The following is a 21,763-nucleotide window of genomic DNA, read 5'->3' on the forward strand; positions in this document are numbered from 1 at the left end:
CAATGCGTTTTTTTGGAACCCTAAACTGCTGGGCACGCTAGTATAGATCTGATCAGATCAGATATTGATCTGTTCAGATTCTATACCACTACGGGAGGTTTATGCTTTGCGCGTGGGTGTTGGCAGTACTGGCACTAACCTAGCACTGCCTGGGGTGACGCAGACCCTGACCCTAAAACCTAATTGATATCACCCGCCGGGTGATCAGGGGGTTAAACCTTTATTGGATAATAAATGGTGGGTGCCCTGATGCTATAAAAAGCAAACTAACCAGAGTCACCCGTAAAACTTATACGGTGATCACTGGTGAAAGGGTTAACTAGGGGCAATCAGGGGGTTCAAATTTTTATTAGATAGTATATGGGGGTCCCTTGCGCTATATAAAAACCTGACGGGGAACCTAAAAAAATAACTAGCTACCTAGCGACACTAGTGACACTAATGCAGCGATCAGAAAAATGATCGCTTAGTGACACTGGAAAAGGGGGTGAAAGGGTTAACTAGGGGTAATCAGGGGGTTAAAACGATTATTGGGTAGTATATCGGGGTACCTAGCGCTATAAAAACCTGGCCGTGAACCTAAAAAAATAACTAGCTACCTAGCGACACTAATGCAGCGATCAGAAAAACGATCGCTTAGTGACACTGGCAAAAGGGGGTGAAAGGGTTAACTAGGGGCAATCAGGGGGTTAAACCTTTATTGGGGGGTGGTAGGGGGCTACCCTGGACCTAACACTAACTGCCCTGACACTTTTTACTGTCACAACTGACTAAATGCAGTGATCAGTAAATAATCACTGCAATCAGTGACACTGTGGGAGGGGCGGGGGGGATCGGGGGGGTTGTGTGCCTATGTGTGCCTACATGTTAGTGTAGTGTTTGGTGCACTTACTTTCAGTGTTCTCCTCGTAGTCCAGTCAAAAAGACCGCCCTGAGGAGAATGACATCACTTCCTCCCTGCCTGTGTTTACACTACACAGGCAGGGGAAGCTTCTCATTCGCCAGGAGCGATCGAGAGGGGGTGGCCAGAAACCAATGGCCATCCCCTCATCCCGGATCGCTCCTCAAGCAAAACGAACCGCCGCATCCAGCAGGAGGGGGTCCGATCGGACCCACCACCCGCTGGAAGGCAAGCACGTACATGCCATTCTGATGACGTACATTGGCATGCGGCGGTCCTTAAGTGGTTAATTGTCACCGACACATTTATTAACTTTACGATTTGAGGTTTATACTTTTAAGGACTATTAAGTTAAGTTATTTGTTATATTTTGAATAAAGTATTCACTTGCACCTTACCACAGAGGGTTTTTTTTTTTTTACATATGGATTTTTTTGCAAGCTGCCATTTTTCTTCTAAGGGCTGACTTTCTTCTTTTGGTATCCTGAAAATCTGGCTTAATGGCGGTGTGCAAAAGGACTGAAGAAACACTTGTTCTCTGGTTTGTGATAATTAGTAATGGGGTAGATGTAGGTGTTTTTCCCATTACCTAACCACTTCTGGACCTCCCACCCGGCTACACGAAACAACGTACCTCCCGACAATGTGAGCCAGCACTGTGGCCATCTTTGGGCTATAGCGTGGGTTGGAGGAGATTAATAAAGGTCATTCATCCCAATCACAGCTGTCAGTGACAGCTCTGGTTCCTACTAATGATCAAGAATCAGTAATGTGATCTATGTCCGCTATGACTGAGATCACAAGCAGAGTGGAGGCTTCATTGACCAAATACAGCTTTAGTTTGCATATGCAGTTTTAAAGAAAAATACCTTAAGACCCCTTTCACACTGGAGACGTTCTTCAGGTGCTACAGCGCTAAAAATAGCGCCTGCATAGTGCCTAAAAAAAACCCTCAGCTGCAAACCCAGTGTGAAAGTCCGAGTGCAGGGGGTCACAAAAAGTCCTGCCAGCAGCTTCTTTGCAGTGGTGTAGGAGCGGTGAATACACCACTCCTGCCCTTTTAAAAAAAATGCGGCAGCGCCGCCATACCACCGGCAAAGCACCGCTAAAAATAGCACCACTTTACCGCCGAAGCCCAGGGCGGCTTAGTGTGAAAGGGTTCTAAGTGCAAAACACAGAGCAGGTTTATACTAAAACAGTGTAGTAATCCAAAGTCAAATAGGTCCTTAATTATATAAATTTGTAAAGCAATGATATACAACTTTTTTTCTTATAACTTTTTGACCACGCACCCAATATTGAGTAGAGCCCCCTTTTGTCACCATAACAGCCCTGACCTGTTGTGGCATGGACTCCACTAGACCTCTGAGGGTATGCTGTGATGTCTGGCATTAAGCTGCCAGTAGCGGATTCTGTTTTCCAGCACATCCCACAAATGCTTGATTCAATTGAGATCTGGAGAACTTGGAGGCCAAGTCAGCACCTCAAACGCATTGTTTCGTTGTTCAAAACATTCTTGAACAATTTTTGCAGCATGGCAGAGTACACTATCCCACTGAAAGAGACCACTGCCATCAGGGAATCCCGCTTCCATTAAGGGGGGTACTTGGTCAGAAATAATGTTTAGTTAAGTGGTACATGTCAAGTAACATGTGCATGAATGGCAGGACCAAGGTTCTCAGCAGAACATTGCCCAAAGCATCACACTGCCTCGGTCGGCTTCGCCTTCTTCACATACTATATCCTGGTGCCAAGAGACACATGCGCACCCTGCCATCCACAGGCCAGGCCACCTTCTTCCCTTGCTCTGTGGTCCAATTCTGATGCTCACTTGACCGTAATAGGTGCTTTTGTCCGCGGACATGGGCATCCTGACTGGTCTACAGCTACACAGCCCCACACACAACAAACTTGTTATTCAATATTAATCACTTAACCTATCAGTGGTCATAAAGTTATTGGTGATCGATTTATATTATACAGTATTTATATAGCGCCAACAGTTTATGCAATGCTTTACAATATAAAGGGAGACAGTACAGTTATGCTATAATAAAATACAAGAGGGTTGAGAAAGCCCTGTTCAAAATCTAATAAGGTGGGGCAAGTAGTACAAAAGGTTATAGCTGGGGGGGGGGGGGGATGAGCTGATGGTAGTGATAATTCAGATTGAGGTTTGATAGGCTTCCCTGAAGAAATTTGTTTTCAAGGATCGCCTAAAGGCAGCTAGAGAAAGATAGCTGGACAAATTGAGGCAGAAAGTTCCAGCGGACGGGAGAGGCTCTGGTCAAGTGACCTGGAGACGAGCATGTAAGGAGAGGACAAGTGAGCTTGAGAGCATGAGGTCTTGGGAGGAGCAGAGAGGACGATTTGGGTGGTGTTTGGAGACAAAATTGGTGCTGTAGCTCGGAACAGACCTGTGAATGGCTTTGTAAGGTGTTAGTATTTTGAATTGAATTCACTGGGTGATTGAAAGCCAGTGGAGGGATTGGCAGAGAGGGGTGGCAGACACTGAGTGGTTGGTAAGGTAGAGGAGTCTAGCAGCAGCATTTTTGCTGAACTGAGGAGACGTTAGGCCTATGAGAAGGGAGTTGCAATAGTTAAAGCGATTGTAGTTTTTTTTTTTTTTTTTTTTTTTTTAAATAACTATACTTGCCTCCTCTGTGCAGTTGGTTTTGCACAGAGCAGCCCGGATCCTCCCCTTCTCAGGTCCCTCTTTGCTGCTCCTAGCCCCTCCCTCGAGTGCCCCTCAGCCATCAGTTTGATACAGGGGACACTCAAGTCAAGTCAGAGCTCCGTGTATCCATTCAGACATCGAAATCCGACCTGGCCTTGCCCCCTCTCTCCACTGATTGGCTGACTGACTGATTGACAGCCCCAGGAGCCAATGGCACTGATGCTCTCTTGGCAAATTTGGAGGAGTATACTGGATGGCTGAGGGTATTGTGGACATTGCTGTTGAGAGAAGGAGCTGAGGTAATTGGGGGGTGCTGGGGGACTGCTACACACAGGTTTTACCTTAATGCATAGAATGCATGAAGATAATATTGATATTATCAGCTCAGTTTTAGAGAGTGTTTTGGAATGTCAGTAATGCGAGAGGAGACTGAATGGGGTGAGGAATAGCGCAATAGATTTAGGTGCCACCTGCGTAAAGTTGGTATTGGAAACAGTGGGAGGTTATCAAGTGAACAAGGGAGGAGGTGTAGATAGAGAAGGGGTCCAAGAACAGAGCCTTGGGGGGACCCCTACAGAAAAAGGAAATGAAGGAGGTGACAGAGTTATAAGTAACATTGAAGGAGCAGGAAGAGAACCAGGATAGAGCAATATCTTGGAGGCCAAGGCAGTGGAGAAGGAATGAGTGGTCAGCAGTACCAAAATTCAGTCCAGTAATGGCCATTGGTTTTAGTGGCACAAAAATCGTTAGCGAGTTTCAGTAGGGCAGTTTTTGTGGAGTGCTGCGAGTGAAAGCCAGACTGTAGGGGGTCAAGAAGTTTTTTTTCAGTAAGGTAGGCGCTAAGACAGTTGTAGACTAAGCTGTAACGAAAGGCCTCTCACTCTGCCTGAGTGCTTTCATCATATACCGATTCCTTCCAGTCTGAATATAGATATCAGATCTTCTCTACCACTTGCAACCACAAACTAGGCAGTACTCGTTTTGGTTGCTGACCAAGAACTGTTTCTTGAAACACAGATACACAGGTAATACCAAAAAATCCACCCCCCCTTGCATTTTGGGAAGGGTGGACTGTCCAATCAGCAGAATATGCCCCCTCCGCTCTCACAGCTAATCTACGTACACATCCCATTATACTCAAGGCAGACAGACAATAGAAAAATGGCATACAGCCACACCTCAAATGACCCAACACAGAGTACACCATAATATGAGACAATATACTAGACTACAGTGTGCTTGTACAGCAAGTCCGATTAGTACATATCAGACTGGGGTTCTGGAACACAGTATGACTTGGACATAGGAGGTGCATAGGGAGCTGAAAATAGGGCTTCCCAACCTCTCAAATGGATTCTGGGTTCCACAGGCCCCACTGGCCAAAGTGACTCCTGTCATAAGCGTTCTAAAAGTTTAGAGGTGAATGGGAGAAATTAGATGGGGCTTAAATTGCTCAGGTTGGTGGGGTCCAGTGAAGGCTTTTTAAGCAAGGGAGTGATCTGTGCATGCTTTAGAGGGGAGCGGAAGGTGCCAGTAGAGAGGTAGATGTTGAAGATGTGAGAGCATAGGACAGAAGAAGAGGGTGACTGTAGCAGTTTTGAGGGGACCAAATCCAGGGGACAATTAGTTAGAACATCTGAGAAAAGTTTGGTAACCTCCTCAGTAGTAGCCATATATAGGCATCATTGATCTCTGGTCAAAAAAGGGAGCACTGGAGATGGTGTCCACATACCTATGGTTAGTGGGCATTATGTGGCCCTATAGTTCTAGCGCCTAGAGGCGATTCAGTTCGCATTGTGCGCTATACAAGTATTTCATTCATTCATTATAGTTCTACACAAATCATATTTGTAGGAGAAAGGACAGATACTGTAGGATCAAAAAAGGTAGATCAGCAGTCAGTGCTGCAATAAAAAGAAATTCAGGTAATTCGTTTGATCACAATCTCATATTTAATAAGACCTTTTAATCAGCGATCACAGGGTCTTTCTAAAAGTAAACAGATTCTACAAAAAAATAAATTAAAAATAAATGTTTCAATACCTGAGAGCATAAAAGCATCACCAACTCAACCACAGAGCTGCTGGACTTCATGCAAACCAAACCTGTAAAGAAAAATATATATATATAATAAACTTCAGTATAAAATTATGTATTTGCAAGAAATGATGAACAGTAGCTGACAAAATGGAAGATGAAAAAACATAAATCATCAGTTTTGGGTGGAGAATAGCAGAGTTCTATACCTGCTCTGTCTTCCTTGCTGTCCAGGAGCCTGGGAGGGTAAAAACTTCCACCCTCCCCCCCCAACTCACTGTGGTCAGTTCATATCTTCTGGCTTATGTTCATCTGAGACGCTCTACAGCGGATTCTCCAACAGCAATATATGGAGAAAACAGCACAGCGACAAAAAGCAACTTCCTAGACGATTGTAATTTCGATTATGAAAAGTCACTTACAATTTTTGATGAATTCCAAAGTACCTATACTGCAGTGAAAAAACTCTGATCCTAAAGCTACCAATGATCTGTAATAATGGACAGAAAGTGAAAGGAAATTTCCCAATGGGTCCAAAAAACAGGCTTTAACCACATCAGCTCAGGAAGGTTTTACCCATTTCCTGACCAGGCCATTTTTTGAAATACTGCACTGCGTTGCTTTAACCGACAATTGCACAGTCATGCTCTACCCGAATAAAATTGATGTCCTTTTTTTCCCCCACAAATAGAGCTTTCTTTTGGTGGCATGTGATCACCTCTTTTTTTGCTAAACATAAAAAGATTAACAATTTTGAAAAAAAATATTTTTTACTTTCTATGAAACATGTTGAACTTTGATATGGAATAATTTTGTTTTATGTAAAGCTCTCCATGGATGACTAAAAAGGTAAAAAAAAAAAAAAAAAAACACACACAATTATGTATATACACACACACACAAACTGAACGGGCATGAATGTAACATCTGTCCCAATCGGCTCTAATCAGTAGGGGATCTGCCTATCGATCTCCTTCTTACTGAAGTTGTCTCCGCTCCGTAAGAAAGGAGTCCACAAGGAAATTCGCAGGCAAGTAGTCAAAAGACAAAAAAAAAAAAAAAACTTTTGCCTTTGTTTTGTTCTGTAAGCAGAATGGGAGAATCGTTTGGTGCATCATGGAAATGAATATTTGTTTTAGTCAAACCTAACCACAGCAATGTTACTGCTGGAAGGTTACTGGCTTTTATTGAAAGTTCAAGGTATGGAAAACACTAGGCAAACAGTTTCTTACAGAGAAAAGATTGTTACAAAATCACAATAGACTTATAAAAAAGGCCAGTGTAGATGCAAGCGGTGCTTAGTTTTTTTTTTTTTATATCTCTATTAGTTTTTTTACATATCCATTATACATTTCACCATTTACATTCATCGCTCTTATGAGCTTCCATAAAATCCATTCATAGTCATGTCCTCAAATACTATTAATTGTACATATATACATTCATATCCCTCTTACTCTTTTTTTTCTCCCCCTTTTGATGTGGCTTCCCCTATCTCCATACTGTTTTATCCTGATGCCGTTATGGAATTTTCTATCCAACTTGCCCATACTCTCTCATATTTCTCTCCATGTCCTCTATTCCAATATGTTTCCCTATATAGTGGTAGATTACCATTTACTAAATGTTTCCACTGTGTTAATGTTAGAGCTTCCGCCTTCATCCAATTCAGCACTACTGTCTTTCTAGCATAAAAAAGCAACAGACCCACCTGTATTTTCCTTCCTATAGGGGTGACATTATTCCCTACTAGTCCTAATAGGCAGATCTCGGCCTCTTGATTTAAAGAGACTGATGTTACTATAGTAATAACTCTCAAAACCTCCCTCCAGAAAATCACTATCTTTGGACAAGACCAGAATATGTGGATGAAATTTCCTAGGGTGCCTGCACATCAGTTTTGGGAGTTTGTTGGAAATATTTTGTATAATTTGTATGGCCTATAATAACTTCTATGTATTATTTTAAATTGTATTAATTTATCTCGCAGAGATACTAATATTTGGATATTTGGAGTGGAGATCTCCATATCTCCTCCCAGTTTTTATCTGCTAATGTTGGAACATCTCTTGTCCAGCTTTCACATAGCTTACTTATATCTGAAAACGTAGTTTTGGATAAGTAGCTATATAAAATTGAAATTTGCTTTTTTTTTTTGGTCTTTCCTTACCATTTGCTCTAATTCAGTTTCTATCAATTGTGGGATACCCTCCGGGAACTGAGCCAATAAAGCATGGACCAACTGCATGTATCAAGCGGTGCTTAGTGGGTTTCCCCCCCCCCCCCCCAAAAATAAATATTTGCACAATTGACAAAGACATGGTCTTTTTTTTTTTTAATCCATGAGACTTATTTTCAGATCTCATTGGACTCAACTAAATATAGGGAAGTGAAGGCTTCTGGGAGATGACCTACAGGAAGTGAGAGAATCACAGGAAGTGGTGAAATCTGAAAATCTGTTCAAAAATACAACATTTTGAAAAATATTTTAAACATCCTGTGGAAGAGGGAACTATCACCCGAACATCTAGGAGTGGGCAATTTCCAGAGTGCTGCACAGTAGCAAAAACTGTGAATGCTCGATACCCCTAGAGCGCAGTGACAATAAGAGAACGAATAAACCACGTATGCTGTGTGCACCTTCCAAGAGGAAAGCGGGTTATTTTTTCCTTCACCAGCACAAAGCACCTTCATCTACTCAATCTTTTTGGGACTATGAACTTTAATCTTTGTTTTATATTAAAATTGGAATAGCATATTCATGCTGTAAATATTTAATCACTTTGGAGATATATAATTAACTTGCATTTTATATATATATATATATATATATATATATATATATATATATATATATATATATATATTTATATTAACTATGCATTTTTGCACATAATTATGGACATTTTTTCTATTTATTCACTATTTTCTATGGATTAATTTTGTGTATTTTTTGTGTAGCATCACATCTTATACTATAATCTTGTGCAATTTTTCTGCATTTTTCTACATATACATTGTATATATGAGTTTCTAATTTTCCCAGGCTACATTAATTGTACTAGGCACATCACTACATCAGTATTTAAGATAATTAAACAGCGCCACACCTACTTCTATTTTTTTTCAAATTTTTCTCCCCCACTTAGGTGGGAGTAATTAGTATATGCAATTCAATTTTCACACATTTATCTAAATTATATTTCCTGCTGGTAACTATTAAATTTTCCACTGAATCAATTTTCCCTCAACTAAATATATATATATATATTTTTTTTTAAATAATGACCCTTATCCTGGTGTTCTAGCTTTGTGAATTGAGCTTTATATGCCAAACTGAAGCAGATTAATCTGCTCTTAAGCTTTCAGTCTTATAAAGCTTAAAAGATAAGACCTTTTATGCAGTGTTGATAAGTACCCATAATAAATATTTATAAACATATATTTCTCTTTTTCTGTCAGATTTTCTATCCCCACCTCATACCTGTACAGAAATAAGGGGTAGGTAGCAGAGTGGTACACTATCACTTTTCATTTATACATCCACTGATACTGGTAATATTCCAAAGAAAGATTTGCAGAATGCTGCCAGTTTGGTTCATATTGCTTACAGACGCACGCAACATATGTTTTACTGATTCTTAATATCTTTGTGTTCTCCAGCATAATTATATATGCAGAGAGGGGAAATGGTTCATTGACCTTTGCTTTCTCCAGTGCACTTCTTTCCTTTAGCCCTCTAGCTATCAATCAAGTTTACATTTTGCTTGGTGGCAGCAGACATCCCGAACAGTCTTATTAGTACTTTGACCCTTGGCCTCATAGTAAACCTTTGTAGGAGCTTAAGTAGTTACCTACAAGATATTTCTGACTGTTTATAGTGATGGAGCTGTAGGTAGTAGCAGTGGAAGTTGAGAGAATTCCATACATAGACGTGTACCTAATAGTGGTTTGTCTAAATTAAAATGATAAAATTAAATGATGGCTCCCAAGTTATGCTTGCACAAATTGAAGGGCTATATGCCAATGTAAAGGTTAACAGGAGTAATGAAAGATGCACTATATAGCATTAGCATCCTCATGGTATTTTGAAACAGATTAGATTGTGGCAAATCCTTGAACTTTTGTGACAGTAGAAAGGTTGAGCAATTGTCTTGGTCTGTAGTTCTCTTCTTTCTGTACTCCTGTGACCCATTTTCAGCCGACAGCAGGTTAAAGCCCACTGTTGATAGACCTACAGTTAGGATCCATTCAGCAGCCTGGACTGGTAAGTTGGCTCAGCCTCTCAGTGAGTGCTGGGAGACTGAACCAGTCACTCCCACCACCTGCACAGCCCAGCGCTCCAGTGAGCGTTGAAGGAGCAGAGAGCCTGTGACTGACAGTAACCGCTCTCTGCTCAAAGTGGAGGGGAGAACTGAGCGATGAGCCGTTTTGGATCACTCAGTTCTCAGTGTAGATGCTGCATCCACCTAGGTGAGCATAATACTTCTTTCAATAGACAAAAGGGAGCATATAAAAGTTATTTTTAGTGTGTTCATATATTTTAAAGTCTATGTCAAGCTAAAAGGTATATAAAAAAGTGGTACATCTCTACATCAAATCAGAGGATCTTGCCTGAACAATCAACTTCACATCACTCACAAGGCAGGCACAACAGCACCTATATTTTCTCTGCCGCCTTAAAAGAGCCAGTCTCTCTCCACCCATCCTTACTACATGCTATAGGGGAACCATTCAGAGCATGCTGACCAGCTGCATCATTCTCTGGTAAGGGAACTGCAGTTCTGCTGACCGCAAAACCCTGCAGCTAGTGAAGACCGCTAAAAATAATTTTGGTGTCCCTCTCCCCCTCCATCCTGGACCTTTCCCATACATGATGCTCTAGCAAAGCTACCAGTATCGTTAAGAATCCTACCTCTCCCTTCCACACTCTCTTCCAGCTCGTGCCATCAGGTAGATGGTACTAGAGTATCAAGACCCGGTCTGTCAGACTGCTCAACAGTGTTTTCCCCCAGGATGAGAGCGCCCTGAACTCTAATCCCCTTTGAAACCTCTTAAAACCTATGTATCGTGACCAGGAACATCTCACTTCCCCTCCTTTTTAGTATGCACTAGACACTTAAGAATCTTTGTAGCAGCAAGTGTTTGTAAAAATATGCAGTGCTTGAGCAGTACACTACAAATCATCTTGCGCTTTGTACAGGCTGCCTGAAATATTCCTCTTGCACAATCTCATGAACAGCAATTATGTAAATCTTCTATATAGCCATTTACTCACAGTATATGTACAGTTCCATAGTTCCCAGATGTGTATAGGTTTATATTTTTTTATTTTAAGTGCTTCGCCGTGTTCTATTTTTATATATTTATAATTATGTTTATTTTAATTCGTATGTAGCACTGTGGTCCTGCGAAATACGACGTTTCATTCTACCGTATGTCCGCACATGCAGTAGAATGACAATAAAACTTGACTTAATAGAGTCTTAGAACCCCCAAATATAATATAATATATATATATATATATATATATATATATATATATATATATTTTTTTTTTATTATTTTTTTTTTTAAACAGCTATATATAGCATAAATTGATGGGTCTTGCAATTTTTATATATCACACTGAAAAAAAAATTATTAAATTTTAAATGTAAAAAACAAATACATAACCCAATTTTTTGTAAAATTTAAAAGATGTTACGCTGATTAAATAGATACCAAACATGCCATGCTTTAAAACTGCGCACAGCCGTGCAATGGTGACAGGCGTAAAATTTTACTATCCATAGGCAACGCTTTAAAAGCCTTTACAGGTTACCACTTTAGAGGCCTAGTGCTAGAATTACTGCCCAAGATCTTAATATTCAGTGATACCACAAATTTGCGCGCAAGCACAGGGTGATGGGGGAATTTTTTTTATTTTATTTTTTTATTAAGAATTTAATTTGTCTTATCTTTAAACTGTTGCTTTATTTATTTTTTTAATCGTCACTTATTGTGGTCAAAAAGAATGTAAACCTCCCTTGTGACAAGAGGCATATGACAGATACTCTTTATGGAGGGATCTGGGGCCAAAAAGACCCAAAATCCTTCCTCTGCACTTAAGAGCATTCAAAACACCAAGATAGACATGGTAGCAGGTGCAGGCATCATCCTGATACAACCACTTGAAGTCGAGCCACAAATCAGTACGTCAATTGCCAGAAAGTGGTTAAGCTCACTATGAAAGGCTTGCTGATAAAAGTTTAAAATGGAAACAAAAATTACTTACTTGTTCCTTCTATAAGCAGCTCTTGCCCGTGGCTACCCAAAAGAGTGCGAGACAGAAATGGTGCAAAATCCACAAAGATTTCCCTCAGCAGTGGGGCAGCCTTCTCCAAAGCATGCTCCAGTCTTTCTGTAATACTAGAAAATAAAGACAATCGGCTTAGAGAGTGCAGCACAAAGTAAGCCCGACGTAAATATCCTTTATTCTGCATATTTTAAAAGGACAATTTCACTTTTAATAAAAAATAAGTTAATCAACCCCCTCTCCAGTTCTCTAACCTAGAAACTCCTTGTCTAGCTACTAAATTTACCTCAGCATAACAGCCACCGCACCCTCTGCAATTTTATCACAAAAAAAAGGGGTAAGGAACCAACTAAATGATGGTACACATCGGTACCACCAGGTATTTATCCACAAACTCGATTTGAGTGGGACTCAGTGGCCAAAAGAGCATATGAAAAGATGCACTATACCAAAGAGTGGGTACAGTGCCACACAAAGAAAGCCCTGGGAAATAATACATAAATATGTAAGTAATATATTTATAGAAACATTAGTAAGACCAAATACCTTTAAAAAATGACAGAGATCCTACACCTAACATTATATAGACAACGTTGTCCGGGAATAAGGACAAACCCACATGAAAAGGCCTAGTTAGACTTATCGGTCACAGTATTTCTAAGAGCCTTTCAGGACAACCTTGGAGAGCGCAGCTCCGCCCATTTTCCAGGAAACACATGCAGCATTTAAATCCCTCCTCTTCCACCATGGCTTCACTTATTGTGGTCTTAGATATACTGGAAAACAAACCACAGAACACCACAAACCACGATAGATATTTAAACCACTTCTAAAATACAAAGGGAGGGAAATAGCGGTTGTCCTGAAAGGCTCTTAGAAATACGTCACTGGTAAGTTTAACTAGGCCTTTCTCCAATCGCCTTTCAGGACAACCTTGGCGAGTATAACCTAGAAACTTACACTAGGGTGGGACTTATGCCTGCAGTACCTTCCTGCCGAAAGCTTGATCTGCGGTAGACAGCAAGTCCAACCTATAATGCCAGAGAAATGTTGAGTAGTTGGACCAAGTAGCCACCTTGCAGATCTGATCAGGCGTAGCACCGACCCCCTCAGCCCAGGAAACTGCTGTTCATCTTGTAGAATGAGCAGCAATACCTGAGGGGGGTAATTCTCCTTTAGCTACATAGTCCTCTGCAGTTACCCATCTGAGCCATCTGCCCAGTGTGCTCTTAGAAGCTTTCTCCCCCTAACATGAGCCTGAGAAAATTGCAAAGAGGGCATTTGATTTACTAAATTTCTTAGTAATTGATAAAAAAATTAAGCAGGCATCTGCTTACATCCAGAGTGTGGAAGGCTTATTCTCCTGTATTGGCAGGAGCTGAGGAGAAAGTGGGCAAAACAATTTTGTGTGAGCGATGAAAATTTGAAGAAACTTTGGGAAGGAAAGCTGGGTCTGTCCGAAGAACCACTCGGTCCGGAAAAACTTTAAGAAAAGGTTTTGTGACTGCCAGGGCCTGAGTGACCCTTCTTGCTGAGGTTATGGCTAAGATTGTCTTCAAAACTAAATTTTTTTAAGAATGCTTCCTGTAAGGGTTCAAACAGAGCCCCGCGAGACCCTGTAAAACCATAGATAAGTGCCAGCTGGGAAAATTTTTGAGGACCACCAGCCTATTTCGAGCTAGTGCCCTAAAGAATCTCAACATTAAAACTTCTCTGGATAGAGTTTTTTCAAAATAAACTGAAAGAGCCGCCACCTGGGTTTTTAGCGTGCTGGCTGCCAGTCCCTTTTCCATTGCATCATGGAGAAATTCAAGGACCGATGCAATGCTTCTTACCTGAAAGCTTTTAGAGGTACAATAGGAATTAAATTTCTTCCAGACCTTCAGGTATATGGCTCGAGTTACCTCCTTTCTACTGCAAAGTAGGGTCTTTAGTAATTTGTTGGAAAAACCCTTGGATTTTAAAAGATCTTCCTCAAAAACCAAGCAGTTAGATGTAACTGGTCTGCCTTCGGATGCGTCAGAGAGACTTGTTAGAAGGTCCTCTGAGTGGTAGTCTCCAAGGAGGTTCTGTAGTCAAGTTTAGCAGTGTTGCAAACCACGGTCTTTTCGGCCAAAAGGGAGTGACTAAGATCGTATTGGTCCTTTCTTCTCCGAATTTCCTCAAGACCATCGAAATCAGAGGGGGGGGGGGGAGCATAGCACCGTTAGTATTGCCATGGATGTGTGAGAGCGTCTATGCCTACTGCTTGGTCTTGTCGGTGAGCCGAAAAGTTCTTAACTTTTAAGTTCTCTTGGCTGGCGAACAGGTCTACTTGAGGTTGCCCCCCATGATCTGCAGATCATCAAGGAGACTTCGATTCAGTTTCCACTCTGCTTCCACCAGCTTCCTTCTGCTGAGTAGGTCTGCCAGCAGATTCAGAAAACCCTTTAGGTGAATTGCCAACAGAGGCCACATTCTGTTCTGCCCAGGCAATTAGTTGACTGGCTAGTTCCATAAGTCCTCTGCTCCTGGTTCCCCCCTGCTGAGCACGTATGCTACAGCGGTCATATTGTCCGAAAGAACCTGAACATGATGTTCCTTGACCGTTTGTTAAAATGCCAGGAGACCAAGAAAGATGGCTTTTAGTGCCCGCCAGTTTGACGATCTTCAGGCTTCTGTCTTTGACTAAGTCCCCTGAGACATTCGACCATCCAGGTGGGCTCCCCAACTCCAGGAACTTGCGTCTGTTAGACGCTTGTCTAGTGGAAAGACCAAGAAGAGACCTTTCTTCAGGTTGGTTGAGTCCCTCCACCACCAGAGTGCCCGCCTTACCTTTGACGTAAGTCTGATCTGTTTTTCCAGTGAAACCTGATGCGACCAGGTCTGTAGGATGTTCAACTGGAGTGGTCTGGAATGAAATCTGGCCCACTGCATGGCTGGGATCGATGCCGTTACAATGGCCAATCAGACTGAGGTTTTCGTTTGAATTTCATAGTTAGTTAGGTTGAATAAAGACACCAGTCCATCCAGTTCAACCTGAGTGTCTACAATTGTCCCTATCCCCGTACATTGCACACTCATGTCAGTCCCTACCCTCAATGCAGCGACCCTTCTTGCTGCTAGGTGACAGTGCTAACCACTACACCACTGTGCTGCCCCAAAACCGACTCTAGTGGGACCGTGGGAATTGTTTTACTGCCGAAAGGATTTTCTCCAACTTTGCCTGTGGAAAGAAAACTTTCTGGAGCACTGAATTTAATCGTATAGCCCAGAAACATTTGACTTGGTTCTAGATTTGACTTCTCCAGGTTGAGGAGCCACCCTAGGTCCCTGAGGTGTATGTGTGATATCTGAAGATTTGTTGCCACCTGCTCCCTCGAGTCCACAAAGAACAGGTCATCCAGATATGGAATGACTGATATTCCTCTTAGCTTTAGAGGCTCCAGGGCTTCTGCCATTATCTTTGTAAAAATCCTGGGGGAAGCTGAGAGACCAAAAAGATAGAGTTTTGAACTGAAAATGCAAAAATCGATGACCCTAGATTGACAGCCAATCGAAGTAAACACTGGGAAGCCTGAGCAATGGGGACGTGAAGGTAAGCATCCCTCAAATCTAGGGATGCCATGAAGCAGCCTGGAGTCAGCAGTTTTGTTATTGAATGGATTGTGTCCATAAGGAAATGTTTGTAATGAATAGACTTGTTTAAGATTTTCAGGTTCAGGATCAAATTGAAACTTCCCTGAAGGCTTTTTCACCAGAAAGATGTGGGAATAAAGGCCTCGGCCCTCCTGATGCTTTGGAACCTGGACAATTACTTTTTGTTGGATCAGATCCTGTAATAGGTCCATCATTGCTGAAGCTTTGTGTTGATCCCTTGGAAAGGCCATAACAAACCTGTTTGGAGGAGTTTCCGAAAAACGCCAGACTGTATCCCTGTGCGATAACACTCCTTACGAGCGGGCTTGCAGATGTTCTGTTTTATTGTAGAAGGAAGGCAGACAATCTTCCCCTTACTGGAACAACGCTGTCACTTGTTTTTGGGTGGTTGATCTGAGGGAGATCTAAAAAAACTCCTCCTCTACCCTTACCCTTTTGTGAGGACCAACGGTTCTTGTTGTCTTCCCTACCTTTAGGGGGCTGTTGAACAGCATGAAAATTCTGCTTCTTTTTGGCAGGGAAAGCCTTCTTGTCAGTTATTCTATCCAGGATTGTTTCCAGGTCTGGACCAAAAAGAAGATCCCCGAAAAGGGGAGGCCACACGATTTAATCTGAGGCCATGTCGCCTGACCAGGTTTTTAACCAGACAGCACATCTGACTGAATTCACCAGGGTTGATGACCTTGCCACCAACTTAATTGACTCGGCTGATGCATTGGCGATGTATTTCACAGCTTTCAGAATTAACGGAAAGGATTCCAAAAGAACTTTACATAGTGTCCCCGCTTCCAAGCGACTTCAGCTTTTCCACCCAGCATTCTAGGTTTCTTACCACTAATGTGGAAGCCATAGACGGCTTGAGACTAGCCGAAGTGGAATCCCACGCCTTTTCTAAGGGGGACTCTGCCCTTTTATCCATTGCGTCCTTGAACTCCCCCATTTCCTCAAAAGCCAGGTCTGTGCAACGGGACCCTTGCGAAAAAGCAGCATCTACCCACTGTTTTTTATTCCACACCTCTGACTCTGTCTTCAAAGGGAAACGGTCCGTTAAGGGTTTTGGAAAGGAAAGGGCCTCTTTCAGGGTCCTTCCATTCCATCTGTGATTGGCCATGACTTCATCCCGACCGATCACGTGATAAACAGCCATACCAAATGGCTGTTTACCCCCCTCAGTGGCAAGCAGCATCTCTGTGACATGCCGCCACCGAAGGAACAGGGATGTGCGTGCATTCCCCGTTTAAATGGGAGGACGTCATATGACGCCCACCCGCAACAAGCCCTGTTCCTCCTGGCCATCATCTGACAGCTGGCGGTCAGCAAGCAGTTAATGCAGGATCTGCACATAACTTTTTGCCAAGAGTCTCAGAGGATTCTTGCATGAAGGGCATTTTCTCTGACTTGGTGGGTTCAAATGTTTCATTTTTACTAAGACTTTTCCTGAAATGAGAGCAAAAGCATTTCAAAACCCAAACTGAACACTTTCTTGCTCTTATAAGTGCTTCAGAGAAAACACAGACCACCACCAGTAAGCAAGAGAAAACCCTTCACTGTTGAAACCAGCATATAGCCAAAGCTTTCCACCAGACTGCAGGGTCCGAGACACGTAACCTCTGACTCCTGCAGAACAGGCTCCCTACCCAGGAGGAACACACCAAAATAGTCAAAGCATAAGCCCATAAGGAGAATAAAAGCACCATTGTGCCCTTCTTACAGTGCCTTGCGAAAGTATTCGGCCCCCTTGAACTTTTCAACCTTTTGCCACATTTCAGGCTTCAAACATAAAGATATAAAATTTAAATTTTTTGTTTAGAATCACCAAGTGGGACACATTTGCGATGTGGAACGAAATCTATTGGACAATTTAAACTTTTTTAGCAAATAAAAAAACTGAAAAGTGGTGCGTGCAAAATTATTCGGTGATAAATAGAATCCACCTGTGTGTAATCAAGTCTCTGTATAAATGCACCTGCTCTGTGATAGTCTCAGGGTTCTGTTGAAAGCGCAGAGAGCATCATGAAGACCAAGGAACACACCAGGCAGGTCCGTAATACTGTTGTGGAGAAGTTTAAAGCCGGATTTGGATACAAAAATATTTCCCAAGCTTTAAACATCCCAAGGAGCACTGTGCAAGCTATCATTTTGAAATGGAAGTAGTATCGGACCACTGCAAATCTACCAAGACCTGGCCGTCCCTCTAAACTTTCAGCTCAGACAAGGAGAAGACTGATCATAGATGCAGCCAAGAGGCCCATGATCACTCTGGATGAACTGCAGAGAACTACAGCTGAGGTGGGAGAGTCTGTCCATAGGACAACAATCAGTCGTACACTGCACAAATCTGGCCTTTATGGAAGAGTGGCAAGAAGAAAGCCATTTCTCAAAGATATCCATAAAAAGTCTCATCTAAAGTGTGCCACAAGCCACCTGGGAGACACAAACATGTGGAAGAAGGTGATCTGGTCAGATGAAACCAAAATCAAACTTTTTGCCCACAATGCAAAACTATATGTTTGGCGTAAAAGCAACACAGCTCATCACCCTCAACACACCATCCCCACTGTCAAACATGGTGGTGGCAGCATCATGGTTTGGGCCTGCTTTTCTTCAGCAGGGACAGGGAAGATGGTTAAAATTGAGGGGAAGATGGATGCAGCCAAATACAGGACCAAAACCTGTTGGAGTCTGCAAAAGACCTGAAACTGGGACGGAGATTTATCTTCCAACAAGACAATGATCCCAAACATACAGCAAAATCTACAAAGGAATGGTTCACAAATAAACGTATACAGGTGTTAGAATGGCCAAGTCAAAGTCCAGACCTGAATCCAATCGAGAATCTGTGGAAAGAGCTGAAAACTGCTGTTCACAAACGCTCTCCATCCAACCTCACTGAGCTCGAGCTGTTTTGCAAGGAAGAATGGGCAAGAATTTCAGTCTCTCGATGTGCAAAACTGATAGAGACATACCCCAAGCGACTTGCAGCTGTAATCGCAGCAAAAGGTGGCTCTACAAAGTATTAACGCAAGGGGGCCGAGTAATTTTGCATGCCCCACTTTTCATTTTTTTATTAGTTAAAAAAGTTTCAAAAATCCAATAGATTTCGTTCCACTTCATAATTGTGTCCCACTTGTTGGTGATTCTTCACAAAAAATAAATTTTTTTATATCTTTATGTTTGAAGCCTGAAATGTGGCAAAAGGTTGAAAAGTTCAAGGGGGCCGAATACTTTCGCAAGGCACTGTACATGGGCCTGACCGGTGCTTGAGGTGCATGTCTCCACCGTGGCTGATGGTCTCTCGTCCATCGTAGCAGAGTGCGCAGCGGGGAATGATTATACTCCTCTGTTTAAGATTCCTGGTTTTGACGTCATCAGCGAGGGCCGGAAGCACCAATCGTTTGACCCACCCCCTTGGCCTCTGCGTTCCAGGAGACTGGAACCACTTGTCACCATGCCCCACACAGGAAGCCGCATCACCGGACATGGCGTCATAAGCCCTCCGGGACCTGGAAACGTAATGTGGAACATGCCGCTGACACCGCCCAGCCATCTGAGCCATCTCTGGATTCCGGGCACTCAACACTGCATCTCCTGCTGGCCGTTGCTCCCCTGAGCTTGGAGAGGCTGGGGACACCGGAACACCCCCCACACATAGCCGGGGGGGGGGGGGGTGCTGGGATGGTCTCTGCACTCCAAGCAGCCCAACACTGAGGTAAGCCCTTTCCTCTCCACCCTGGAGAGAGCGCAGCCCCTGGTTCCAGCATGTACTTCCACCTATGGCAGAGGAAACAATAACTGAAACCATGGAGAAAATGCGCGAAGCTGCGCTCTCTCCAAGGTTGTCCTAAAAGGCGATTGGAGAAATAGAAACAGAATATCACAACCCCCAAGCAACACAATAAATATACCAGCAAAAATGAAAAAAGGTAAATCCTAAAAAAAATGACACCAAGCCACGGCTGGAGAGGATACCACCATCGTGGCACAAGCCTGGGGATTGGGGAGGGCAATGGCCAGGAATAAACAGCTGCACGTCCACAGGTGCTGTGAAGTACAATGAAAGATCGATGACCATGGACCGACCAAACATGCTATAGCCTACCGGTATTCCTAGGGAGGCAAAGAAGTGGATAATAGTTCCCAGGTGGCTATATAGTAGTCAGGAGGGAACAAGCGTGGTTTGATGAACAACGGTAATATTTGAGTGTATAACTCACCATCAGCAGAAAGTTGTAGAGTCAGCACATCTGAAACAGCTAATCAAAGCTCCCATTTTTTGGATTTTCCTTTCTTCAACGGATGCTGCTTGTATTTTTACTGATAGGACTGCTTGGCTGGTGACATAGCCACCTCAAATTGCACTTTATCATATAGTGTTCTGATGGCATTTATATTGTTTTGCTTGATATGCTCAGTTTTATGTTTTCATGTGTGTCTGTCCTTGTTCCCAGACAACGTTGTCTATATGATGTTAGGGAGTGTAGGATCTTCTCTGTTATTTTCTATGGTAGTTGGTCATAATTTTTCAATAACATTTTATATTACATGGTACTATATGGTATTTCCCGGAGCTCCCTGTGTGGTACTTGGCACTGTGTCCCGTCTTTGGTATAGTGCATTTTTTCATATCCTCTGCAGTTTACTGTGTGCTCACCATATAGGCAAAGCCAGCACTGAAGATAATCTAATCTCATGGGAGGTTAAGGGAAAACAAGAATAAGGTCACAATGATGAGGTATGTAAACTATTGGGGAGGGGGGGCTTAAGTTAGAGAAGGTTATACTGCATGTGGGAGAGGTTTGATGTGGGAACAATGATCATTCAATAAAATGTATTTTATGGTAGTTACTTGAGTGTCCCCAGCACACGATGAGCCGCATCCTGGTCACCAGGGTAAAATTGCCCGTGTAGTGCCTCCACCTTGCGGTCCACCGTTTATCTTTCTGTTGTGGTCACTACAGCCTCCCTTTCCTGTTGGTTGGCCTATGACCAACATTGGTGTTTACAATGTCACCAATTCCAGGTCTACATGACATTTTGGAATCTGCAATTTCCCTTACTCTTTGTTTACTTGGTATTATACATTATTTTGTTTGTTGATTACGTGTATGAGCAATCTGTGATATAGTCTGATTTCTTTTTGGAATGTTATGAATGGTGGACAACACTGATCACTCTAAATCTGTTTATATCTGTTATTGCTTATGTTTGAAAACAAAATAAAGATTATATAAAGAGAAAAATGTACAGAGAGAGGTTGAAGATATTTATTCAAACTGTACCCACAGATAAACAAGGTATACCTGAATAAAAAAAAAAAAAATAAAGTTGCTTTTTAAATCATATATTCAATAAATATATCAATAGTAGTAAAGGTGTACTATAGAAATCGTAAATACACAAATAAAATGGAGTGAAATTTTTGACCGCTTCCCCATGCAAAAATCTTTCAGTTGCAAGATGTTTGTTGGGTTTTCTCACATGGACTGCCCGTTTCATAACATGTAGCCTTATGAGTTTATGTGAAATCTTCATTAATACCTGTACAATATTGTAATTAGAAATATATTTCCGTTAGAGGGAAAGATATATTTAAAGTGTTGTGTTGGTGTTACTGTAATTAGTTCAACTTCAAAGCTTGGCCTTTTGTTTTCCCTGATAACATCTCACCTGTGAAGTAAACAGCTTTTTTTGACTCATCCAATCAGGCTGTTCCCAATATACATTTACTAGGTACAGTGACCAATTAGGGAGAATTATATTAGCCAAACTACAGAAAGTAGGGGGGGATATAATGCTTTGTGAGCAAGCCAATTCACTCTGGTGTGGGAACACACGGCAGTCACCATGGGCTGACCTGAAGTTAACAGGTAATCCAACTCTAAACTTGCACCTTATATTGTATTGTAAATATGGTTCTGTGAGTAATTGCGTAAATATCATGTAAGCCAGGGGACCTACACTGTACATTGTGTTGTAAATACTGTCTGGTGTGTAATTTGTATATATTATGTAACCCTATAAATAAATGTGTATTGCTGATTGAACTACCTCTTTTGTACAAGATCTCTCAGATCTACATATGTGTATGTCCCTACTACTACTACAATGATTGAGGTGTATGCACATAATCAAATACTAGTCAACACCCACTTACAAAATTTCAACGGGAATCAAATCGAGGCAGCCCATAACCTATTTTTTGTTCAAAACA

General features: G+C 42.0%; 1 protein-coding gene across 2 annotated transcripts in view; it reads right to left on the reverse strand.

The window, feature by feature from the left end:
- LRBA (LPS responsive beige-like anchor protein) overlaps positions 1 to 21,763 on the reverse strand; it is a 939,113-nt gene that overhangs the window by 649,881 nt on the left and 267,469 nt on the right. For both annotated transcript variants that reach the window (XM_077477021.1, XM_077477022.1), the window contains exons 32-33: positions 11,893 to 12,026; positions 5,622 to 5,683 (exon numbers count right to left, since the gene is read on the reverse strand). In XM_077477021.1, the coding sequence (XP_077333147.1) occupies positions 5,622 to 5,683; positions 11,893 to 12,026 (196 nt within the window). The remainder of the gene's footprint in view (positions 1 to 5,621; positions 5,684 to 11,892; positions 12,027 to 21,763) is intronic.

This window comes from Lithobates pipiens, unplaced genomic scaffold, assembly GCF_037356315.1.
Source record: "Lithobates pipiens isolate NorthernLeopardFrog02 unplaced genomic scaffold, aLitPip1_a1.2 Scaffold_13, whole genome shotgun sequence".
In the NCBI taxonomy this organism is placed as follows: domain Eukaryota; kingdom Metazoa; phylum Chordata; class Amphibia; order Anura; family Ranidae; genus Lithobates; species Lithobates pipiens.